The sequence below is a fragment of the Drosophila suzukii genome, chromosome 3 (assembly GCF_043229965.1).
Source record: "Drosophila suzukii chromosome 3, CBGP_Dsuzu_IsoJpt1.0, whole genome shotgun sequence".
NCBI lineage: Eukaryota > Metazoa > Arthropoda > Insecta > Diptera > Drosophilidae > Drosophila > Drosophila suzukii.
Window position 1 is genome coordinate 93,005,669 of NC_092082.1, and position 23,608 is coordinate 93,029,276.

The window sequence follows — 23,608 nt, forward strand, 5'->3', positions numbered from 1 at the left end:
TCATAAATTTTAAATTGTTGGGCAAACTTGTGTCCTTTACGTGTCTGTCGCTCTGCCTCCTCCGTCGCTGTGCCTCTGTGTGAACAACGACTTAATGATATTTGCTCAGTCGGCCGGGCTTGTCTTTAATTTAAACATTTGCCCACGCATAATCAATCATGGCACAATTTTTTGGCAGCAAATGAAACCCAATGCCAGCGGCCCGGTGCCTTTTGCATTTCAGCAGAGTCCCCCGACACGAGACTGGGCCATAATTGAAAATAACGATTTTCCTTTGCAGCTCGGGCCTAACACCCGCAAGAAATGTAATTCATTAAAAATTTGTCAGGGAGGAGAGGTGGGTGTGGCTGGTGCTTCTGCCAAGTGAATGCGAATGCAAGGAGTCAACGTACGCAGTCAGGTTTGAACAGCCCGAGCGATGGCGACGACGACGTTTACAAATTTTAATTGCATTTCAATTACGAAAATAGTTTTTTTTCGCCATCTGCCCCATCCCAGCCGCCCACACATCCATCTCGTTCTGCCCCGAGTTGAAGCCTGGAACTGCAGTGGCAGTTAGCTGGCTGCAGGATGCAGTCTAGAGAACCGAGGACTTCATGTCTGTGTGCAGTCAAGTGGCATTCAGTCAAACAGCCGACAGCCAGGACCAGACTGAGACTGCACGTTGGAAAATATAGTTTTTAAGTACAAAAACTCGAGGGGCTATGATCGGATTTTAATTTAGGACACTGGGAGCACTGTTGGTTTAAATTTTAAATTACAATGCAGGTTTTGTTTTAAGTCTTATTAGTTTTTCCTTTAGCTAAACTAGACCATTTTGTTATGAAACAGGATTAAAGAATTTTTTTTAGTGCGATTTCACTTGGGAGCTGGTTAGAAGTCCATGAAGTATATCAATTGTTTAAGTTATGAGCAAACACAGAGGAACGAGGAAGCTTCGGTTTGTTGGCCCTGGCAAAACTTTTTCCACTTCATTTGTGCATTAAAACTACGCACACAGCAGCAGGAAGCCGGGCCAGGCCTGCAACGGGTCGTATGCTTAATTAAATGGCACACACAAATATTTCGCAGTTTCCCACAGTCACTCACACAGTGGCAGGGAAGTCAGAAGTCAGGCCGAGTCCTGCCTGAAAGTCCGCTGCCACTAACCGCACTCACGTACAGTGACTGCCATAAATAGTGGCACACAACGCCAACCAGCCAACCATCCAGCCAGCGAGTCAAACCAGTTGACAATTGGTGTTTGCTTTTGGTCTGGCCGGATTTTTACACTCCTTTCAATGGTGTCTCAATATTGATACAGATGGCAGAGGAAGCAGAAAAAATTATGACAATATTATTTTATTGACTGCGAAAATATTTACACGCAACGCGTAGACCAGGAAGCAGACTCAGGGACGTGCGAATGATACCCGAGCCAAGGCGGCACGCGCAGGATTCACAGGACACGAAGGACGCGCACACGGACACGGACACTTGCCGTCTGCCAAACTGTCGCCTTATTGGTTATGGCCATAAAGGCGTTTAAGTGTTTGACCAGACCACCGAAGGGATTGGCCATCGAACTGCTGCGCTGACAGCAACGCACTTGAGCTTTAAATTGATGGCCGTGGCGGGCTGATTTAAGGCTTAAGGGATGACCGGTCATGCATAATGAAAACAGAACACTGGATATACAAATTTTAGATATTTTTTCAGCATATTTTCGCTGCTGCCGCTGGCTGTCTGGCCAGGGAATTAGCAATGCTAAAAGCCGGAGAAAAAACACAGTGCACACGCAGCGGCAACAGCTGCGGAACTCTTTTTTTCGGCCGTAGCAGCTAGGAGCCATAGGTGGTGAGCTGACCATTAAGCCCCCAAAATCGGTCAATAAACAAACAAATGTTGGTGGACTATACAAACAGCGTGGAGGCGATGCATGTGTGAGAGCTGTAACAATAAACAACAAACTGAATCGGCGGGGAGTGGGCGAGTGTGGCGACAACAAAAGCAAAACACGGTCTGGCCACGCTTGATGTTTCAGCCGGACACGCGACATGGCCACGCTATGGTCTACACACGGAAAAAAGTTTAAAAAAAAAGTTGGCTAATCGATTCGTCATTTTGGCGGTAATTGTGATTGTGGTAAATAATAAACTTTATTCCATGACTATTAACGCCATGCTTATCTTAAACAAAAATAATGTATTTTCTTTTCAATGTTACTAAACAATTTATTGTTAATAATATTCTTCGGTTTACTATTTTTTAAATTAATTTTGATTTTCAGTTCAATGTTTTTAAGCTCTTTTAATTTTTCTCCCTGTGGCTCTAGGAAGTAAATGCTACCGTTCAACTCTCTGGGGTCTCGTATACCTGGCATAAAATATTCCTAATAAAAAATCGAATAAACCAAGCGAAACTATTTATTAGCCAACCAAAATTCGTACCGAAAGGGACCTAACTTCTGAGACTGAGTTTAGCAGGAGACCACTGGCTTTAAGTGTGTGTTCTTCGTTCACCCACATCACGCACTCACCCACCCACCAATACACGGAAATACGAGCCACTCAGTTCAAGTGGGTGGGCGTGGCGCCGCCTCTCCCTCCTTGCTTCCAGGAGTTCCGTCCCTCCACCAACTACGCGCTGCACATGCCAAAGTGTTTTTATTACATTTACGTGAAAAATTTGTTGCATGTCCTGCTAAGCTCTTGTAACGGAAACGAGAGCGTGAGTGTGTGCGAGAGCCGCCATCGATGTATTGGTTTAGTGGCGCACGGACACGATTGAGCCGAGTGCGTGTGTTTATCTAAGGCTCGACCACAGAGGAACACAATGCTCATTGTTGCTTTTTGGATTTTTGCTATTTACTTGTCTGCCCTTTGTTGTGCTCTCTGTCACTCCTGAGCCCTCCAACATGTATTGGTGCTTGCAGTGCAATAAAAGTGTCCTTACACATTTATTTAGCAATTCCTTTTGTTATTATTTTTGGCATCATCGGCGTGGTCTCTGCCTTTGTGTGCGAGGAGAGGGCTTTAAGTGGCGACCACAGGAATGAATTCGTTGGGTTTCCGGCACCTTCCCTGTCCCACCGAATACCCTGCTTCCTTTAAGCGCGACTTTAATGGAGCAGGACAAAAAGCTGCCTCTGAGTGTGTGCGTGTGTGTGTTTGCACAAGAACTTTGCGTGGAAAATTAAAATGGCCGCAGGTGGCAGGTGTCAAAAAAGGGGAGGTGGGTGTTTGGGCCACCAAAATGCCGTTGGGTCAAAGTGGTCGTCTGTGTCGTCCATCGAACAATGGCAAAAGGCAGAAGGGTGAAAGGTGAAAGGCGACCCGCTAACTGCCTTTCTCTCTGTGCGTGTGTGCGGGTGTCTGTGCTTGTTGCTTTTTAATTAATAGAAAAGTCCTTTGTAAAGTAATAAATAAATATTATGCTTCCGCTTTTGCGTACATTTTTTCGCTCTCAGTCGATTGCCATTCACAGGCTGCCGATCCTTCCGCAACGCCCGTCCTTCGTCCTTCGTCCTACGTCCTACGTCCACCCATCTCCTGTCGTGACCTTTGACTGTCTGGCGGCTAATGCTCAAGCCTTCTCTTTGTGGCACACACCCACTCATACTTATCATCGACGTGGCTGGCGGCGGTGAATGCTGTTAATTACGGCGAAATTGCAAAAGCATTTTGAAAAATCCCACGAAAAGGATATCGACGCCCAGCACCTGCATATGGCGTTAATTAAATTCGCCCAAACAAAAGCAACACAATCGACGGGTGGAGCAGTCGATTACTTTTGAATTTCAGCGGAAATTGTTGCCTATTGATTTGTTTGCATTGGCAATCATTTTGTGGCTCACTGGATTTTTGTGGGCAGGTATTCGGCTTTCGGTTTTCGGCTTTCAGATCCAGTTTCAGCTTTTGGCAGGGATCCTGCGAGCCCGTCAAATATTTGCCTAATGTGTGGTTCATTCTGCTGGTTTCGCTTCAGTTTGGTTTTGTCGGGTTGGTGTGCGGTTTTTGATTAGCTTTATTACTTTGCGGCGGCATATGCAGGGTGGCCTTCGTACCGCCAGCCCGAGTATGTGTGTGTCTGTGGGTGGGTTTGGGCGGCTAATTAATGTGTCGACACAGTGCGTGGCCAGCCAGCGGACGCCGCTCATAATGCAAACGAACGCGAACCATTTTTCCCGTAATAATTTTCAGGCAACACAAAAGGGCCAAGCCAAATGTTTTCGCTGTTGACTTGTTTTCCATGCTAATTAGTAGGTTAATTGGCTATAGGCATCAAAGTGCGCTTGCCTTCAATTGGGGTACTCAAGTGCCCCGGCGACTTTGTGGCCAAGTTGAAGGCTTAAGCCTAATGCTACACCGAGAGAAACAAACTAACTTAAGTTGAGGTAAAAAATGAGTTTTAAAAAAGTTCGGTTGAGGAAATTTTTTTGTAATAATAAAAATAAATACAGTAGAAGCTCACTTTGGAAAGCCAGTCATCACCCAACAATAACCGACACGTTATCGGTGGAACTAGTAGTTAGTTCATCAGCGGGAACTTCCAGTCAACAGATGTATCGACTGTCATAGCTCTAAGGTCATAAATTTTAAGCTAGAACTAATTGGGAATTATAAGTTTTTAATTAAAATAATCGGTGTCGTGGCCATTCGTAATTATTATTGGGGATGACGTGGCCAATTGTAATTATTATTATAAACGACGTGGCCAATTCTAAACCTTCATTTACATAAGTTTAACAATATCAAACATTCAACATGTTTTATGTTGTTAGTTGCAAGTTGTGTGGTGAACATTGTATGTTGTATTTAACATATTGATTGTCACATAGCAATTGTAAATCGTAGAACTAAGATTCTTGCAAGTTGTATTTTGGTTGTTGGATGTTGAATACTGAATGTTGAATGTTGTTTGTTGAATGTTGATTTGTTCACCAATCACTGAACACCCACCAATGTGCCCCATTTAACAGGCAACAATTAGTAATAACATTCAACATGCAACATGCAATTTGCAACATTATTTGGATCGTCGGATCTATATAACACTAATTGCTGAACTTAAGATCTTTGATAATTTATTAAACATAATTATAAAAAAATAATTTCGGGAAGCTAGGAATCACCCCACAATCACCGACACATTATCGTTGGAACTAGTAGTTCCTTAGCGGGAACTTCCGGTCAACTGATTAATCGACTGTCATAGCTGTAAGGTCTTACATTTTTAGGTAGAACTAATTGGGAATTATAAGTTTTTAATTAGATTATCGATGACGTGGCAAATGGTAATTATTACTAGGGATGACGTGGCCAGTTGTAACTAATATTATAAATGACGTGGCCAGTTGTAACTAATATTTTAAATGACGGGGACAGTTGTAATTAATATTATAAATGACGTGGCCAATTGTAAATCTACATTTACTTTTGTTTAACAATATCAAACATTCAATATTTTCTATGTTGTTAGTTGCAAGTTGTATGATGAACATTATATGTTTTATATTACATATTGATTGTTGCACATCAATTGTAGCATGTTGGTTTTTGGATGTTGAATGCTGCATGTTTGCTGAATGTTGTTTTGTTTAGAACAAACAACAATTAACAGTAACATTGAACATGCAACATACAACATGCAACTTGCACCATTATTTGGATCGTCGGATCTATAAAATACTATTCGCTGAGCTGACGATCGTTGATAATTTACTGAAGCTACTTATATTACACAAGCTTAAATATACTTTTTTGCCCGTGTTGAGCACTGTCCCTGTGGGCGCGGTTAATTGGCAGACAAAACCAACTGGGCCCAAGACTATGGCTGCAAAATGCACTTAACTTGAGCGCCGCTCAGGGGACGACAGAGGCAAAAGGCAGGGCTTAAGCCAAGACAAAAGGCAAAGCAAGGGCAAATGCAAAGGTAAAGGTAAAGCCGGAGAGAGAGAGGCAGATAGGGAGGATAGACAGAGATAGATGGAAGAGTAGGGCACAGAAGACTTACCAATTCCGCCGGCCAGCACGGTGCCCGGCTCCAGCTTGGCCTTCTTTGTGGCCAGGTCCTGATTGTTATTGTCGGAAGCGGGCGCCATGACTGCTGCTTGACTCAAAAGTTCGTCGCTTCCGCGCTGATTTACAGTTACACAGTTACGGGCACAGGTGCGGATGTGGATGCGGGAGCAGTTTCAGTTTCAGATTCAGATGCAGATGCAGGAGCAGGAGCAGATTCAGATGCAGGAGCAGGTAGGCACAGGCACAGGCAGTTGGTTAATATATTTTTATATTTTGTAGTTGATGCACAGGCGGCAGGGCAGGCACAGACAGAAGTTGAAGATGGTTTATTTTCAGTAGTAGTGGTGTGTAGTTGTAGTAGATGAAGTATATATATACGTATACGAGTACGGTACATAAAAAGAGAAAATAAAAGAGAGAGAGAACAATATAAATATTTGATATTTACGCAAGTTAAATAAATTACAGCGATTCTTCAGCCCCACTTCCCGCCCACTTTGCAGAGCATTTGCATAGCTCTCGGATTTTGTTTAGGTTCGGTTCTCCAGTTTGGTTAAAGTCAACAAGAAAAGTGGGTAAGTGGAAATTATTGTGGCAAGCGGACTGCAGTTAATCATTATCCAGTGTTAGCTTAGCTATTTACTGACCAGAGCCACCAGAGCAGTTGCCAGAGCCGCGGCTTCATCAAAATTAAATCCACTCGTTCCCATTTGGTTACCCCGAAAAAAAGTAGTGCAAATAATTGCACAGCTCGGGGAAAATATCCATTTGAATTAGCCACTAAGCAGCTTGCGCATTGTGGGTCCTGTTTCTGCTTTCAGTTTGCTTTTTTCCTGCTTTATTGCAGCGCTAAACTCTAATTACAAAGCACATGAGTGTATTGTAATTACATGTGACACTTAATTACCGCACTCACACAAAGAGTCGAAGCCAAAACCAGAAGCGGAAGTTGAAGCACAGCAGCAGCCATCGAGGCAAGCGTACACTGGGGAACGCGTTGTAGACTTGCCGAACTTTCAAGTTAACCATCATTATTGTTATTATAATTTGTTCTTATTTCGTAAAGGTATAACGAAATATCAGGCATCCAATAATTCTGCATGTAATATAAAAGCTGTTTGTTTGGTTTTATCCACTATGTCTTAGACAGTTGCCCATTTTCTTGCAGTGTGGGAATCAGAACCGGTAGCAGAGTCGAAGTCGGATTCCCAGAGAGCATCGAGAGTAACCGAGTTAAGCCAAACATTAAATGTAATGCGCCCCATAAAAATAAAGCTGCTACAGCTTCAGCTACTGCTACTGTTGATGCTGACTGTATCGTGCTAAGCAGGATGCGTGTGTTGGTGGCCGTGCCTCTGTGTGAGTGGGTGGGAGTGTTTGTTCAGTTTCTGCTGCTATGCATTAGCGGCAATGACAAAAAGTCAATAAACGGGAGCTGGCGATGGGGAGAGGGGAATTGCTGGGGGAACACTCTGCACACCGCACAAATTGAAAAGGGTAATTTTGTGTGAAGTAGGCACCTTTATGCCCCCCACCTCCATCTCCACGCCCATCCCATCATCAGCTATCAATGCTGACTACGCTTGAATTCGCCACTTGGCTTATCATGCTGCGCGCTTTCGCTTTTGCTTTGCTTTTGGCTTATTTGCTTTTTGCCTGCTGGCTTTTGCTTTTGTTGTGCCTTATTTGTTATTTGCTATTTGTTGCTGGGGTTTTTATTTTTATGTGGCTGCACGTTTTATATACATCCATAGCCGCACACATAAAGGAATTAGCTTAAATACAAAAACAACATGTGGTAATAGGAATAATAAGAAAAGCCAAAGCGCACACACACACACGTGAGGGTGAGGAGAGGGAGGGGAGAGGGTACGCTGTGCAATAGACAAAGAGCGGCGAAAACCGCAAAAGCACTTCACTTGATAATATCACACACAAAAAACGACAGCGAAAAAACGAAAGCGGAAGCTCGCCATCTGACTGTGTGCGTGTCAGCCTTTGTGGGAGTGTGCGTGTGGGCTGAGTAATGATATCAGCAGAAGCTGCTCACTCATGTTGTTGTTGTGCATTGTGTTCAACATATGTTCTGTAGCATACTTTTTGCCGCCCAAAAAAGCAGTAGCATACTTTTTTGGGGCTTCTTTTCCAGTGGACTTTATTAGGGTAATGCATATTGGTTTCCTTTTCGAGGGTGGCTTTCTAGACCTCTGTAGTGGGTAATTAAATTTTAAATGCCCTTCCGCTCACCACCCCGCCGGCCCACGAAAGGGTTGCCAACTAACTGCGCTTACTTAGTACGAGTCTCTAATGCATTCGTTATGGCACATTAACGCTCCCCAAGTGCCGGCTGCCTGGCATGCTACAGGGATTTGCCGGTTCTCAACGGGATATCCTTCCCAGTGTGTGTGTGTGCCAGTGTGCATTACACGGTTCAGAAAGTCGGGCTAATGCCCTCCGCTGCCGCTTGGGTTCGGACTGTGCGACGATTTCCTTTTTGCCAAGCTGACCGGAAATGTTATTTTAATATGCTTTCTAAAAAGTATGCTAAATATTTGATTAGTAACTGTATGTGTGTGCGCCCTTTTCCCATCCGCGTGTGTGTATGAGTGTGTGGCACATATGGCCAGGACGATAAGCTGCTGTCCACTTTCCTGAAGGGAGCACGAGCGGGAGCAGAAAGCAGGAACCCAAGTGGACCGTTTCATTGTTGTCTCGCCTCTGTGCCATTTTAATGAATTTTCCCAGCGCCACCACCTCCTCCTCCGCCCTTCAGATCTGCATCCCCTCCACTCTCTTCATAAGCAACGCCCCATTGCCGGAGGGCGTGGGCAGTTTTCTGGGCACTCACTGATTTCTATGATGACATGTGCCTTTCCAGCCCCTCCTTGTCTCTCTTTCAGCCCGTTTCCTTTGCTTCCGCCTTTGTTGCCGGGTAACTGGGTCAGCGCGCAATTGTTGCCTCTGAGGGTTGCTGCCTCCTACCTCTTGCCTACCATCGCCCACCGCCCATCGCCCATCGCCCTTGCCGTTCGTGTTGTCGTTGTTCTCGTCCGAGGCAGCAGTGGAAAGATAATCACGCATATGCCTAACGGTTAAGTTTTTGAAGTGCGCCACGCTGACGGACACCGAGAAGGGAGCTCGAGACGGAAGCAAAGGGTGTCAGCGTCATCAGAAGCTGGCAAAAACGCCACAGTCCCCCTTCCTTTATTGTTGCTGTAATGAGCAATTCATGAACTGCAAGAAATGCGGTATATCTTTCAGAAATTAAAGGTCAAATTATGCAATAATAACAACATACTCATTTAATAATGTGGAAACGGAAGAATATTTAATTTTTGGGTTACTTAAAAGAAACAGTTGGAATTTTTATGTTGTCGGAGAGAAAGTTATGTCAGGTTACTCTTCAGAACACTGTTTAGTAAAATGTCATATTTAGCAAAATTTTTAATTCACTTCAAGTCAAACCTTTTACTGATGAAGCAATCTTCAATCAAGAATTTAATCCTTGATTTTGGAGTACTTTTTCCCCCAAGTGTAGTGGACTCCTGCATTGTCTCTTTCATATATGTCCATCCCTTGGACCCGGCCTTGCTTTGCTCTTCGGGGGTTGTTGTTGTTTAATTTCCCACAAGAGGCTCACATGCGATTTTCTACTCGAAGACGCTTTAAAAGGGAGCAAAGCTGAAAAGCTGAGCACACACAGATCATGTGTAATTGAGAGCGAGGCAAATGATATGCACACCATGTGATTATCCAGTCAAAAAGGGACTTTGGGTGTTATTACTGCTGCCAGGGCGGAAAAATGGGACAGGCTTAGGGGCTCAGAGTTGCCTGGACACGAGGAAATAAAAGTGCCCAAATTAGAAGGCAGTACTCCTTACATAATGAGCAGTTCGCCGTGTCTAGGTCCATGACTTGTGATTTGCCCGTCCACTGTCATAATTTTATTTGCCGCAAAATGGCCTCCAAGTGGGTGATTCAGCAGCCAGTCTGCTCAACTTTAATTCCGCCACGAACCCAGTTGATAATAACTCTGCACTCAGTTGTGTGGGTGGTGAAAAGAAGGATGAGACAGGGGCACCATATCAACGCCCTCATTTATTGCACGGCCCCTGTGTTGTGTTCTCTGCTCTCTTTGTCATGAATTTATGACGACGGCATATGAATATTAAAATCGAATATGTTGCTGTCGATTAAAGGCTTTTCGTTTTGTCTGACTGTTTGTGGAGCACGATGGCGGGCGAAATAGTAGCAGTGACAAAATAAATCTTTAAGGAATTTATTTTAAAATACGTGCTTCTTACGTGCAAACATGTTAACTGCTATTGCCAAAAGGACAAAGCAGCTTCGCTTAGAATAAAATAGAAATACCCTTTTGTAGCCAGTACTATCTTTTTGGCCCCAACCGTAAGAGTGTGTGTTTCGCTCACGACACAGATAGGACTCAATATTTCCGCTGGTGCACCGGATCGGTTCATTGATGTCGACTCGACTATCGACTCCCCTCTGCTCCACCCGCTGACATCATTGATGACGAGGATGATGATGCTGCTGAAGGCGATGATGGCATATGGGTATGTAGTGATATAGGGGCGTGGGAGCCGCCGCGAATGCCAGCCTTGGTGCAAAAAATTGCATATGTAGGTAAAAATAACAACAGCGGAAAACTGCAGCCATAACAAAGCGGCAATCTCCGGTTCACCTCCCGCTCGACCCCCTTTTGAAATAACAATTATTGCTGCCGCTCATGAAGCAGCAGCAGCAGCTGTTCCACCTGGCGGAACGGGAAGTTTTCCATTTCGAGGATGCCTTAAAGCCGTCTTTAAAGTGCCGGCCAGGCATCCAATAAATTCTAATTAGAAGGCCAAATGAGACAGCCACTCAACCACCCATCCACTCCGACTCGAGCGCTATTTGTTAGCTAGTTGTCAGTTGATAAACGCAACTTGTAATTGCGGCCACATAGACACAGATATGGGACCCAAACCCTACTCAATCCACCAGCCGCCGACTAAAGCACCTAACCCACCTGCCGGCTGGCGGCGGAGCAGGCAATAAATTATATGAAAATGCCGCCAAAGTGTAACAGCTGCGGTTCTTGCCAAACTCCGGCCACAGAAGCCGGAGGAAGGCATCGAAACCACAGCAACAAGAAAGAGTCACCGGCTCAACTCAAGTTTAATATGAAATACTCGTATCTAAGAGCCTGCTCCTCCCCAGCCAAGTCATTTTATTTCATATTTTTTCTCTCTAGTTAAAAAGGGGGAACGATGGAAATTTATGTAGAAGCTGTATATAGGGGAAGAGCTGCCAGCTGAATACCACTAAATATTTACGCTTTGGCTTTTATTGCTTCCGAGAGTCGGGAACTCTTTTTATTTCAATTTGTTTGCATAAATATTTGAAGCGAAGCTAAATTAGAATGTCGAAAGGCGAGAAAAAATGACTCCAGCTACAGCACGTGTCTGTGTGAGAGGGGAAAATAAACTTGGGCAAGTTTGGCCAAAACGATTTGTAGCAATTTCGCTATTAGTATACTCCACTCCACTCTGCGCCACACTCCACTCCATTCCAGTCTGCACAAAGCGAAATCGAAAGGAAAGCAAAGGAGGCGCAAAACTTTTCCTGCTTATGCATTTATCACCTTTTTCCCCACACTTTTCCGTGTGCGAGAGTGCAAAAAACTTTGCCTGGCCTAGTGCCAAGCAATTGGTTGGGGGAAAGCCGGCAAGGTGAAATGGGGAAAACTCCTGGCGGGCACATTTCGAGCGCCCGCCCGCATAAATTATTCAAAACATGTGTTCCCCGAGTATCTGAGTGTCTGTATCTCCGACTGTCTGCCACTGACTGCTCTGCGCTGCGCGTCTTACGATTCACGATTCACGATTCGCCGTTCTGGCAGCAAATGCAGTAGAAAAACTCCCGTGCCCTTAACGGTAGGCAAGCGCTTTCCTCCTCAGTCCTGGCTTCCTTCTTTTCTTCTTTATCGCAGGGCATTTACTTGTGTATGACATCTTCATTGATATTCCCCTTCCCGCCCGCCCGACCACTTTCCACACTTTACGCACGGCCGAAAGTTTTGGCAATTTTTTATTTGCTCCTCGCGCCACGCGACTTCTGCTGTCTATTAAGATATTCACTCGCCTGTAATGCGACATCGTATATATATGCACTGGGATACATGTTTGAGGACAGGGAATGTCCAAAAATAGGACTCATGAACAAAAATATTTATTTTTGCCCTTAGCTGAATACTTTCTGGTTAATCGATTGTGGACTCTAAAAAAATACAATTTAAGAGACGAAACAGAGGTCTCAGATAGCCACTCCTAAATCACTAGTACAGTAAAAACAAATATTTTGAAGGATTTTACATTATAATTCAAACCAGATATCCTTAGCATTCTGGTGGTACTCATTTTTTTCCCAGTGCACAAAGAGTTGGGCATGCGTGTGCTGAAAGTGTGTGTATATATGCAAATGACAAGCATTTGCCGTTTGGCATTTCTAATGAGCCCAGTCAGAGATTCTGGTCCTGACCTTAGCAACGATTACCGGGCGGCATAAATCTTGCCGGGATATTGATTCTCCGCCCCTCGGGGAGTTGTGTGCCAAATACTACGGTTTACTATGGCATTCTGGCGTCGTGTTGAGGGGATCTTTTAAAATAAATTATACCTTTTTAAAACGGCCACGAAGCACGTATGGAGAGCTTGACCCGAGAGCCAGGACCCGCTCCCGGGTTCATACAAAATTCAATAGCAATGAAATTTATGGCGGCTGGACACTGGCAATAGCGAAAATATGCTGCGCTCGCGTTTCGCCAGAGGGTTCGTGGGTGTTAATATGGGCTGGGAAAAATCCACACCCACACATCCCGCCCCATCCACGTGCTGTGCCTTATTTATTTTTATGGGCTTCTCTATTTGCTTGTCGTTTTGTGCGGCAGCAGCCCAATAAAAAATGCATTAAAAGCGTCTGGGTCTGGGAGGAAACGACGGTGAACAAACATTTCGGCTTGTCCTCTGTCTGCTCGACTTTAAAGAGCTTCCGGGCCGAGACAACACGCTCCTCACATTTGCATGGCAGGTGGCAGCATTGTTGCTGGGGTTGCAAGTCAATGAACAAATTCGCCATGCCAATTCTCAAATGTCTAATATTCAGGCAGCTATTTGCTCACGGCTATGTGTACAAATAATTTGTTTGCTGCTGGCTGCTATCCTTGCCAGTCCTTTCCATTGTTTGGCTATATTTCCCCGCTGTCTATTCGGCTGCCCATTCCACAATGCCACTCCCATTTCCCTGCTTTCTCCGGGAGCCATTTGCCGCTCGCTTTGCTTTCACTTGCCAGCCCCATCACGGGAAAAACATTTTTAATGCCCCGCCATTTTTTATAGCGCCACACTTGAATGCGCTTAAATATTTTATGTAATTTTTCGCAATTTATTTAGCGCATTATTCGCTGGGCCAGCAGACAGCCCCTGGGCCCGACATTTATATCAATTCATGGTCGAAAATTTCGTTGACAAATTTCAGCCCCCGAGGATTTTCCCAGAGCCGCGGAAATCTGTCGCGTCAATTTTAATTTTTATTTCGGTTGATTCTAATTTTCGGGGGACGCAAGGCTCAATTAATATTAGCGGCGGGTAATTAGATTTGGCTTGTTAAATTTGTGCGGCAGGGCTTAAAGATACGAAATTCAGTTGGGCGCAATTCTACTGCGAAGTGGAAGGACACTGGCATAACGAAGTTAGTTGTGTCTCTGAATCCTGGCACTCGGCACAATCGGGAATTAATCAAATTGCTGAACAATTTGAATAACTTTAATGGACTTGTGGCACATACCAAAGCCGAGTGGCACGAACACACAAGGATTCCCTTTTCCACGGCCATAAATCCACTGCACGCTACTCCCCGGCCAACCTCGGTCCTCGCTGCTCGCGTCATGTTTGGTAAGTAATTGATTTATATATAAAAACATGTTGCATGCCACAACGATTGCAGCTTGTTGCCGTCGCTGCTCCGCCGTTGTTGTTTTTTGGTTTGTCGGCGTGTTTGCTTCTAAATTTATACACCCCCCTTCACCCATTCGGCGTTCGGCCCAACCCCTCACCCGTAACCCCGCCCCCTTGCATTCGAAACGCAAACTCGCATGTTTACATATCGATTACTGCGCGCCTGCTGCAACATCAGGCTCTCTGCATACGTATGTGTGAGTGCCGGCGTGGGCGCTAGGCAATAAAAACCATGGGGCGTGGCAGATGGGTGGGCGAAAAACATGTTGCATTTTATGCCATGTTCCCCAACGAGAACATATTTTTTAAAGCCACCACTCTGGCTATTGATTTTAAGCCTTTTCGTGCCATTGCCCACTTTTGGCAGCACTTTAAAAACGAATTTGCGACTAATTAAAAGGAAAAGGAAGAGGCCAGCGGAATGCCTAAGCGATTTGTCTACGAGGGCAAATAAAAGGCTTTAACAACTGGGGCATTCGGACCCGCCATTCGGCCAACTTGCAACAAGGTCGTGACGCCGGCTCGTTACATTTTCGCTTTTACGACGCGCCCACAAAAAGGGGCGGGGCCATAAACCTAGGCATAGAAATGGTAAATGAATGGCAATGGACACTGTGCAGACCAGAGGAAAGGCATAAAAAATTATCTACATTTAATGGCGAGCCTTAAAAATTAGCGAGAAATGCTCAAATTAAACATAAAACTGAGCACGGCCTGAAAGCGTGAGGGTCAGAGGTTGCGAGGGGCGAGGCAGCGGGAAAGGAGCAGGACAGCCGAGGAAGGACTCGGTTTTGTGGACATGCGTCTGGCGGAAACATCAAAATGACATCCATTAACACACCTATTAATCACAAAAAATAGAAAGCCAAGCCAAACCGAGCGTGAACGACAGGCCAGCAGAGAAGCCTTCCTTCTCTGCAATTTTTACACCGGGAAAAATGCAAGTAATCAAAGTCTAATATGAATGGCCGATTTTTGAATGATATTAAAGTCAATGCCTCTTGCACAAATTAAAGTCCTGTTTAGGATCTTTTAACTTGATTTTGAATTTGAGATAGTTACAAAATTTGCATTCTCACAATGTTTTCCCCTGTGCAGGTTCTAGCCCAAGACCCAGACCGTGGCCAGCCATAAATGACGAGAGTGCTCTAAAAAGTAGGCAATGTCACAACATTATGGCCAGGTGACAAAAAGGAAAGCAGAAAAACGAACCCCTAATAGAAAATAGCCCCAGCCACAGCCACAACCAACTAAATAGCACAAAATGTAGAATAAAAATGTCAAAAAATGTGACAGTCGACGCGTCGACAAAGCCAAACTTGCCGCCGTGTTGTTGGTGTTGTTTCTTGGTGCTTTGGCTCCGGGTTTGGGTCACAAGTTGGCCGACATCGACGTCGTCGTCGTCGTCATAAAAACCCGCAAAGTGGGTGGTGATGGCCAATTAAGTTAACGACGGACGGCGGAGCGGCGCGCCAACTTTGCGGTCGAGCCACCACTGGCTAATGTGCGCAGCTCACCAGGAATCCACCCTGGACTTGGGCCTAACCTATTGTAATCTAAAACGTTCACTGGGCAGGTTGGCAAATGGAGCGGCCCTAGGATCCGGCTTCCTTCCTTCCTTCCTCCGTGTTTTCCTGCAGCGTTGTCGCCTTCAACCATCCGTCCGGTTGTGGTGCTACTTTGATGGCAGCGGCAGTGGCGTGGCGTGGTGGTGGCGCTGCCATCGACTCCACGGGTCGTGTGCGCTTGACTGGCAGATCAAGAGACAGGTGACTGAACCAATTAACAAAGAGCCAGCCGCCAAAACTTCGCCAGCAGCACCAGAAGCGGAGGAAAGCCAAAAACAAAAGAAGAACACGACAAAGAGTGGATGGAAAAAATGTGAGCATAGCTGCAGGTGACGGGCGACTAGAAATTAGCCCACATTTTTCGAGAAGCGCCTTGAAGTGGAGAGCCGCCAGCAGCTGTGGCCGCCCGAAAACACGGCCCCGCTCCTCTTCGCAGGCGCATGGCGTATACGTAATATATACAATGTAAATAGACGCCAGCGCCAAATGTCTCGCAAGTTGCAAATTAATTTCTCCCAGGAATGGTCCAAAGCTGCTCAGGGAAATATGGGAGGCAAAACACTTTGTGGTGGGCTGCTCCTGCTGGCTGTTGGCTGCTGGCTGCTCATAATCACCATCATCAGGACGATGGGGCTCAGCCACTCTTCGTCATCATTGCGGTTGTCACAGCATATTCCATTAGCAATTATGAATATGGAATAGCAGAGACCGTGACTAGTCCTGCTCTCCCAGTAATCTGGATCCCCTCCCCTGCTCCGGCAACTGCGACTACTTAAGCCGAGGCAACGATGCCGTTAAGTGCTGTATTCCTGAGGCGGCCAACATTTGGGCCACGTTTGATGTGCGGCGCTACGTTTTTTTACACGGAGCGAAAGTTTTGAGAAAATCAGCAACAGGATGTTGGACTCTAAGTGAAAATATTAGGAAGGCTGTACTTAGAGTTTACAAAATAATTTCCAAAGTGAAATAAAATGTACAAAATATCTGTGTTCACTGCTTCAGCTCTTTAGAGGTCCTTTTAATTTGCCAGTGCAGAGGTGAGCTCTGGTTTCGTGCCAAATACAGCGACAATCGGTAGTGTGTTTGTGAGCCGTAAAAGCAACAAAGCTGCACTTGTCCTAAGAGCTTTTTGAGAGCGCGAAACATGTGCGGCACAGCTTAAAGGCGGAATTTCATGGCGGTCATAACGGCCCGCAAATAGGAAAATAAAAGAACCAGCTGCCTGAAGCCTTCAAGTGATCCTTCGAGTTCCGTGGCAGTGATCACAAACTGTCCAAAGGTTGTCAAACAAGCCAGGCAGTACACCGAAACACAGAAATGAGAGGCCAGGACATGGAGACAACAACCGGAAAATGGGTTTCCAAGCAAATTATCTGCCTGCCAGGCCATGCCAAAGCCCAAAGACCAAAAGCACCCGTCCCCCTCCGGCCAACAACAACAGCTCTAAACAGTTTCAATTTCAGTTTTGGCAGCCTGTGTGTCCTGCAGAGTGTGGGAGCGAGAGGCAGGCGTAGGGGGAGAGGGAGGGAACAGGGACCACACAAACCGTGCTGCACATATGACAAATATGCATAGACATTGTCTATTGCCACACGCTTGCGGCCTGTCTTTGTCCGCTCGCTCTGCCCAATGTCCTGATGCAAGGATGCCTGCCTGCACTGGCAGAAATATTCGGGGTTTATTCGAGTTGGTTTCCAGTTCGGTTGGGCAAATAGCCCCTGCCCATTCACATTGGTGCATCGGGAAGAGTACTTTCACCATTTCTGAGCTATTAATTACGAATGAGAGATTGAAGCCTCCTGGCAGAAGGTGCATAGGTGACCGAATCGAAATCCGCACATGAAGTAAAGTGCTTTTGGATCATTTTCACTCCACCTTTTCTCGCCGTGCACGCGCTGGATGGATGGCTGAGTGAATGTGATGGAATGGTTGGACGCTTCTTTGGCCACCGCCGCACCAAAAACCGACCGGCACCGCTGGCGACTGTGGATAGTGCCAAATTATGGTGCTTGTGGTTTTCAGTTGCGAAACGCGAAATTTGCTTTATGACGGCAGACTGGCAGATCCGATCGGACGGAGGTTGGATGTTGGAGGTATGAGGTTGGTTAGCCATGTCTCCATGTCTCCATGTCGTGTAATCCCAGGCAGCCAGTGCGAGTGTGCGTGTGTCTGCGTGTTATTTGATACGGTAATCATGTGACAAATATGCTGCTGCCTCCGCTTCTGTTTCTGCTGATGCCGCTGCTGCTTCTGCTGCGGCTGCCTTTGCCGCTTTGATTATGCGCATTAATGAGCCGCAGAAAGAGCGGCACGACAGCAATCGGAGAGCCATTTGCATTTGCTCTTCATTAGCCGGCTGAAGCGCTTTGATTGTGTTTGTCCTGTGTGACTCAGTGTGCGTGTGTGTCTGGCTGATGGAAAGCGGCTTTTCCGGGAAATGCATTTAACAAGGAATCCGCTTTAAAGGTGCATCGCCAGCCCATAAGTCCCATAATTAGCGTTATTTGTGTGTGTGTGTGCCATCGCTGATCGCTTTTCCCCTTTTCCTCTGTCATATGCATTCTATAAATGCAACTAGTCCGACACTGGGAGAAATTAACAGGAACTTAAGCTTTCTATAATGGCAACAGCGAATTATAATTCCATTTAAACATTTTGATTTTAATATCAAAGTAGGAATACATTTTTGGAACCCCATTTTGAGCTTTAAGGTTGAGTTGGCTTAATTATTTTTTCAAAGTGAGCATATGCCAACTAAAAGTCAGAGCTGCCAAGTGGCCGCTGCTTTGTTGCCGGCTGTCCCCCTACACCCCCTACCGAATTACCCCGATGTTCGCCCTTTTAGTGATGAGCGAGGACAGGACGCATAATGGACAGCGGCCCAGCAAAAACGGAAATGACCAGGGCAAATAAAAAACAGGCAAACTGCCTGGCAGACAGAAGGGCAGACACACACGGGGCCATAAAAACACACACTGGCCCACACCCACACGGAAAATGCGAACGCAATTCGCTGTAATGACCGCAGCACACGCACACAGGCACACACGGAAACACAGGGGCGGCGAAGGGAGGAGCTCCACCATTTGTAACTGCATTTATATTGAAGCGACCGCATCTGTTGCGGTTATGTTGTATGCAAAAATGCATTTTCGCGCACAGATAAACATACAAAACTGGCGATGATGGGCGACTGAACCGCCGCCTGTGCTCGGCTTTTCTGACCCACCGGCGACTTGCGTCGAGGGGAGACAACATCGCGGCGCTGTCCTTTTTGCCCCGTTTCCGCTCCCAGCTCGTGCTGTGCTTCCGGTTTATTAATGTTTTTAAGCCCCGCTTTTTTCAGCGCGTCTCCTTTTGGCAATTAAATTATTGAAAGGCGGCAAATGAACCCGTGCGGGACTGATCCATTTAATTTGCTAGAAAAAATCGCGCAGGTAGCTCGCACATATGTGTGTAATATTCATAATTGCCATTAAAATAATGCAACATTGATGATGATGGCCGTTGACATGGCTAATGAAAGGCGGTCATGAATAATTCTCCTCGCATCGCACGATGAATTTCGTGAAATTTAAATTGATATTAAATCGAGTGGGGCCGCACTGATAAATGAAAGCGTGCGACTTTCACCCGGAGACAAAGGCTGCTCCTGGCGCAGGATTACGGATGGAGTGAACCGGAAGTGTTGGTCCGTGACACTAACGAGGAGGAAGGGAGGGAGCGAGGCGGGCGGCGGGGGTGTCGCAGAGATGACGGATGACACGAGAGAGATGTCGGCACATAAAAGAGTCGGACCAGACGGCCAACAAATATCGGTACACAGGGGGAGATGAGGTGCCAAAAGGAAAAAGAATGACGGCATGATTCATGGACGATGGGTCCACGCGAACGTTTGACAGTCATCGCTTGTCCATACCTTTCCCCCTTTTATCGGAAAAGCTCACAAATATTTGTTAGAAATCAACAAATCAACGGGCCAGAAGGAGAAAACTTTTGGCCATGTGCAAAGTGAAGTGGAAATTTTTGCATAAATCAAAGTTAAAAGTGTTAACATAAAAAATGAGGAGTAAAAGGGGCGAAAATTGAATTTTACAATTTATCCAGCTTCTCCACTCCAGCACTTTTTCCCACATTTCCCCGTTTGCTATCCCTTACTTTCCCTATCTCCGTGCTCTTTATTTACTCGGTGGATTTGCCCCTTTTGTTTGCCATTGCACAGAAGAGGCCTTTGGGCGAATTTTTGGCTGTTTGTTGGTTTTCAAATTTGCGGTAAATCGGAAACGCGCCGTAAGTTAAATGAACTCGCCCCGCAACCCGCCGCATTCAGAACGAACCGCAGGACAGACCGACGACCGGACGTGAAGCCAGACCCGTACACTATAGAAAAAGGACATACAAGTTCAAAATCGCCTTAGAAAACCCTAGAATTTTTAAAGTTCATCTAGCCTCAAGGATTTTATGAAACACAAAATATCCAGATGCTCAACCTAAGGGTGCATGTATTTCGCTGAGTGTAGTCAAAGGTCGGCGGCGTCGCATTGTAGCAACTCGTTTCCTAGTTGTCTTTCCGTTTCTTTTCATTTATTTACATGTTGCTCCCTGTTATTGTTCTTTATTTTTATTTTATTTATCCTTTTCGCAATTTGTTTTCATAGGATTGCTGCCGGCTGGGGTTGTTAATCAGTGACCTGCGACCAAGGAGCTTTGATTTTTTCCGTTTTGGGGACCTAGACAAATTTGCTTAATTGCGTATAATTTGTGGCGAGAAAGGTCGACCCCAAGACCGAATAGGAAACGGTCAAAGGAATGAATATAACGCAAGATTGGGGGTGAAAGCGAACTCGCTTTAAAAACCATCCAGGTGAAGCCCAAATAAAATCGCTTTTGGCCGCACACGCATTCTGCGCCATGAATTATAAGCGAAGGATTAGAACGAGCAGCCCTACAAAACGCCAGGGCTTCCCCGATGGAAATTATGAATGGAAAAACTGGGTGAAAAAATAAATCTGCTTGGAATTGAACTCGAGCGACAACAAGGAGAGCTCCCAACATGTGTGTATGGGTCCACTGAAATTGCAGATAAATTTATTGAAAATGATTGAGAAAGCGAGTGCCGCCCCACCCTGCCTCCCGGCGTATAGAGCAAACATTGTTAGATCCCACTCTCAGACCAATCCTACTTTGGGTGCTCCATATCGTCCGCCTGCAAGCGTCTCTCAGATGCATGAATTCTGCGCAAGATGAGGAAAAATATTGATGATTTGGCAAATGTGTATTGAAAAGGTAAAAGCTATTGAATTGCCAGTGCAGCAGAGCAACTACACTTTGCATGTTGGTCCATGAATAAGCGAATGTGGGGGTCTCAGTTCGGAGCGAACATGGAAAACGTATTAGTAACCGGAGCAATTGTTGCTCTGAAAAAATAGAGAGAAGCATATTCTCCCCGCTCGCCAGATATAATGCCAAGGATTTGGGACGCACAGCAAGCGAGTTTTAAATTTCAGCAATTTGGGATTAAAATTCGCCACATTAAGCGAAAACAAAACGTCAGCAGTGGAGAGTAAGTAGCAAACAGTGGCAAAAACAAAACGCAGCAGCAGCGGCGAAATTAATCTAAAAACTTTTTAATGCGCTTTTAAATGATGAAGCTGAAGGGGGTCGTCGGGCTGCCATGTTTTCCAACGTTTCCAGCATCTCGCCTGCTCCACTGGCTATTCATAACCGAGGTCGGGAGGGGTTCCGGGTGGCACTGGGCGGAAATGGGGCGAAAGGGGCCAGCTGGGGGAGGGCGGAAACTATCATTGCCGTTGTCGCTGGCTGTGCTGCAAATTACAAGACCCGACCTGCCGGGACCTGCTGCGTTGCAATCTCAACCAACTCCGCTCCCCGCCAAATGAGATTGTGCGGCAACCTGTTGCGAGGACCCTGCTCCTTGCTTTAATTTTTGCACATTTAAAAGCGGAGGAGGGGCGGGAACTGTAGCCAGGAAGCACACAATTAAGTTTTAAGTTGCTGAAATTAAATGAAAACAGTGGGAATATTGAAATTGATGCAAACTTGATTCAGCTGGGGGCGGGAAATGAAGCGAGAGGCGTGGCTGGCTGGCAAACAAAGGTATCGCTTGATTAAAGTCTCCCCTGCCCGGACTGCAGGCAGATTGCTATTTACCTTTGAGTTTTCATGACATAAATCCAGGCGAACTAGGAGCAGTCAGTTACAGCAATTCATTAGCATCGGGCGAAGGGATTCTCGATGGAAATTCCAGGGGAGGCGCTTTGCAAAATGGGTTTTTGGTGGCCAAAGTTTTGTGCGGCTCCAGAATTTGGAGAATTCATTGAAATGTTTGAGCAACTTTCGGTTCGCCAGCTGCTAATTGTGTAACTTGTCAGGGAGTCAGAGGGTCGAGTAACTTTGCACAGGCAGGCAGACATTTAATTAGTTGGTTTTCGTGTCATGTGCCGCAAAAGAGGAATGCCACACCGAGGAAAATGGCGAGGAGTATCAGTAGTCTTTCAAGTTTTTCGTAAAACAAATGTAATACTACCAGTTGTGGTTACTTTTTCTGTCTGTGCAGCGATAATGTCAGCGACATCCCAAAATGCGCAATGTTCTTGAGGGCTCAGCGACGGGTTTGCAGGTTGCCCCAGCCACTGACGATAATTTCGAGCACTTAGCAAAAATAGCAACTATTAAATATGCATAAACGGCGGAGCAGGTCGCGAGCTATTAAACTGCCAGCAAGTCGCACACACTCGCCCCGCTTGTGTGACACTTTAAACAAAGCTTTGCATACATTTGGGCCACGTTGTCTGCTGCAGCGTCAGCTGGAAAACAAAAGCCACAGACACACACAAGCCGGAAATTCCTTTGGGCGAGCCTTAAGCCAAAGTGAACGCGTGCTTGCCGCAATGTCACATAAATTTGCATACATGAGGGCCGCTCTATGCCGCTCTCTTTCGCCCGAGAGCTGCCCGTCTCTGTCTAGGGCCTGTGTGCTAAGTAAACGAGCTGGTGTAACAAAAAGCTTTTAAAATATGCCGACGCGACACCTACAGTAAATTTTATACGCTTGCAGCTTAAATATTTACCCACACACAGTCACTTGCGAAGACATGCTGGCATATGATAATAAAATCTTTATTTAATTGTAAAAATTGCGGCCGACCGAGCCAACTAGCTCTCTCTTTCGCCGGCGTAATAAAAATGAAGTTAATTTTAATTAAAATGCATGAAAGGTGCGTGAGTGTGTGCGGGGACAAATGCCAAAAAGCTGCTGAATCGTAAAGTATGCACATGTGAGTGCGTGAGCGGCTCTTTTAATTTAAATTGTTAACCCTTTGGCTGGTGACTTTGTGTCCTGGCTGCTCCTGCTCCCCGCTTTGCAATGGGTGTCGAATTATAGGCCATAATTGTCAATATTTGCTCCTCTTTATGGCCTTTATGACCGGCAAGCAACCGCAGGAACGGCTGTTTTGGCGGTGGTGGCCAGGCCATGCATAAAATCTAATAATTACCGCCGAGAGTCAACCACCCTTTGCATGCTAATCAAGTTTGCGGCGCTTAAAGCGCAAATAAGCAGGCTTCGTTTTATTTCCACCTTCATTTCGTATGTTGCATGTTCTACGCGACGCTCTTTGCTATCTAAAAAATTTACGACAGCTGCCGCACCACGAGCTTAATGCGTGCGAACAGCTGCCGAGGCACGCGTTGCTGCCTCAAAAATTGTGGCCAAAGGGGCGGAAGGCGTGGCTGAGCTGGAAGCCTTGAGCCGGGGGCAGGGGGAAATGGACAAAATCCTTTTAAAAAACAATTTATGCCGACATTGCTGGAGCTGTTTCTGCTGTGGATGCTACCTTTTTCGTCAGGGTGTTTAACAAAGTGCTAATTTAAAAAGTTCGCCAGCAGCTACATCGGGTGGGCAAGCGGAAAGCGGTGGGCGGTGAGTAGCAACAAAGTAGGAAAATAGCAAAAATTGCTAATTAAAAATTTATATGAAGTTGGCAGTAATAGCATTTTTAAT

General features: G+C 45.8%; 1 protein-coding gene across 10 annotated transcripts in view; it reads right to left on the bottom strand.

Annotated features, from left to right (window-relative positions):
* The window catches only part of heph (polypyrimidine tract-binding protein 1 heph), a 150,183-nt gene that overhangs the window by 32,226 nt on the left and 94,349 nt on the right, over positions 1-23,608 (bottom strand). For 9 of the 10 annotated variants that reach the window (XR_005014673.3, XM_065865637.2, XM_065865635.2 and 6 more), the window contains one exon: positions 5,995-6,118. The exons of the other annotated variant lie outside the window; for it this stretch is intronic. Coding sequence is in view for 8 of the 9 variants with exons in the window: in XM_065865637.2 (XP_065721709.1) it covers positions 5,995-6,118 (124 nt within the window). In the remaining variant the exon portion in view is untranslated. Of the gene's footprint in view, positions 1-5,994; positions 6,119-23,608 lie in introns of those variants that run through there. 10 annotated transcript variants of the gene reach the window in all.